At 39.1% G+C, this 1,743-nt stretch overlaps 1 protein-coding gene across 1 annotated transcript in view; it reads left to right on the plus strand.

Annotated features, from left to right (window-relative positions):
- Positions 1-491: 491 nt before the first annotated feature.
- Positions 492-1,743, plus strand: part of LOC119588107 — a gene marked incomplete at its 5' end in the record, with an annotated part of 43,647 nt that continues 42,395 nt past the window's right edge. Inside the window, 1 exon segment of the mRNA XM_037936816.1 lies at positions 492-1,470. Within this exon segment, the coding sequence (XP_037792744.1) occupies positions 492-1,470 (979 nt within the window).

A 1,743-nucleotide genomic window follows, 5' to 3' on the forward strand; every position in this document is an offset into this window, starting at 1 on the left:
TGTAGACCCATCTACAGTAACTACATGAAAAAAAAATCACAAAAGAAAACTACAATCACTTGTCCATAGACCTAGCAGCATTGGTTTGATTTTCATGCAGAGTATTCTTGTAATTATTTTGATGGAGTTAATAAACTCCTTTGCTTATATATTTCCTTTATACTTTTTGATAAGATCATCTAAAGTTAACTGTATATAAAGTTTACCTTTTTTTACAACTTGGATAACCATAGCATTAAAGTGATTAGTGTACATGAACTTTATTTTGGAAGAAATATTTTGATTTCCCTTTATTTTTGGAAGAGATATTTTGATTTCCCTTTTGTATGATATTTTTTAAGTTTGTAGTTATGGCCTTACTTAATGTTGTTATATTTCTTACAGATTTCAAACATGAAATGGCGAGATCGAATATCCATACTGTCAAGAAAAAGGGACATCAAGCGACTTCGCACTGGGCCCAGGCAGGAAACAAAATGATGGTTTCTTAGGCTCAGGGTCAGGACACAATGGTCCTCAGGCTCTCTTGGGGGGCATCCAAGGGAGCTCAGTAGAGAACACCTTATCGCAGATCCGTCCAGTCATAGGACCAGACCATAAGAGCTACTACATCCTGCTGCGAGGAAATGAGGACTCCTTCATGTGCATTCAGCCTGCCAAAGATGTGATTGATAGCTTGGACGACGTTGTAAAAAATGTGGTGAACAGTGTGAAATTGTCAAAACTGTCACAGGAGAGTGAGTCTCCTCCTGTGGTCAAAAAACCAAGGTACAGCCAGGGGAAAACTTACAAAAGTACAAACCGCCAGAATCTACCCTCCACTAAAAATAATGGAGTACTTAATTCCCATGTCCAGATCAGCGAAGGAGACAGAGCGGAGGCGTCCACGGGGCTCGAGAACTTGCTCCTGTGCAGAGTGAGCCCCGAGGAGACAAATAATGTGGTGGAAAATGTTGTACTTAACCGCAGGGTTCAAAACATAAACAGTGAACAGCAGAACAAGATGGTGAGAACTAGTATGTTACTATATCCTCTAGTGCAAAATAGTAGACTAGCGCAGGGCAGTGCAGTTCGTGCTAATAGTAAACAGAAAACCAGTTTGCTTTTATCAAGTGACTCCGTGAATGAGCTGGATGACCCGTTGCTCATTCCCTCAGAAAGTGATTTGATACAGAACATTGCTCAAAGCTGTACGGCAGTTAGATTAAGTGACCAGAAGCAAGAACTAGGTAGTTTAGAACCTACAGAGCCTGAGCTCTGTGATCCCTCCGAATATGTGACAACAGAAATTAAAGATCTAAACAGCATACTTCCTCCCCCCGTAGGACAGAATCCTTCACCAACGGAACTCTGTCTAATTGCAAGGGAAGGAACATTGCTTTCGGAGGAAGAGATCACGTCGCAGATTAAAAACATGATTGAATCTGAGCAGCTGGTGGTTGGGGAAGGCAAACAAATTGTTGTGATCAGGTAGGTTTCTTGACTGTTATTTGTAGTTTGATTGCTGTACCTTTTTTTCTCAAATTAGTTTTATTCATTACTGAGTTGTTTAATTGATATTATTTTTCAGTAATACAAGTCAGGCTGTAATTTTGTCTGAAGATTAGTTCTAATGTCAATACTGAAGTATGTGTAAGTTGAGCATTCTCCTTACATTAGGTAAACAATGTAGGATATGATAATCATTTGTATTCATCATATGTTTCTTTGGAAGGAATCCCAAAATAGCTAAGCTATATGATG

Source organism: Penaeus monodon, chromosome 23 (genome assembly GCF_015228065.2).
Source record: "Penaeus monodon isolate SGIC_2016 chromosome 23, NSTDA_Pmon_1, whole genome shotgun sequence".
In the NCBI taxonomy this organism is placed as follows: Eukaryota; Metazoa; Arthropoda; class Malacostraca; order Decapoda; family Penaeidae; genus Penaeus; species Penaeus monodon.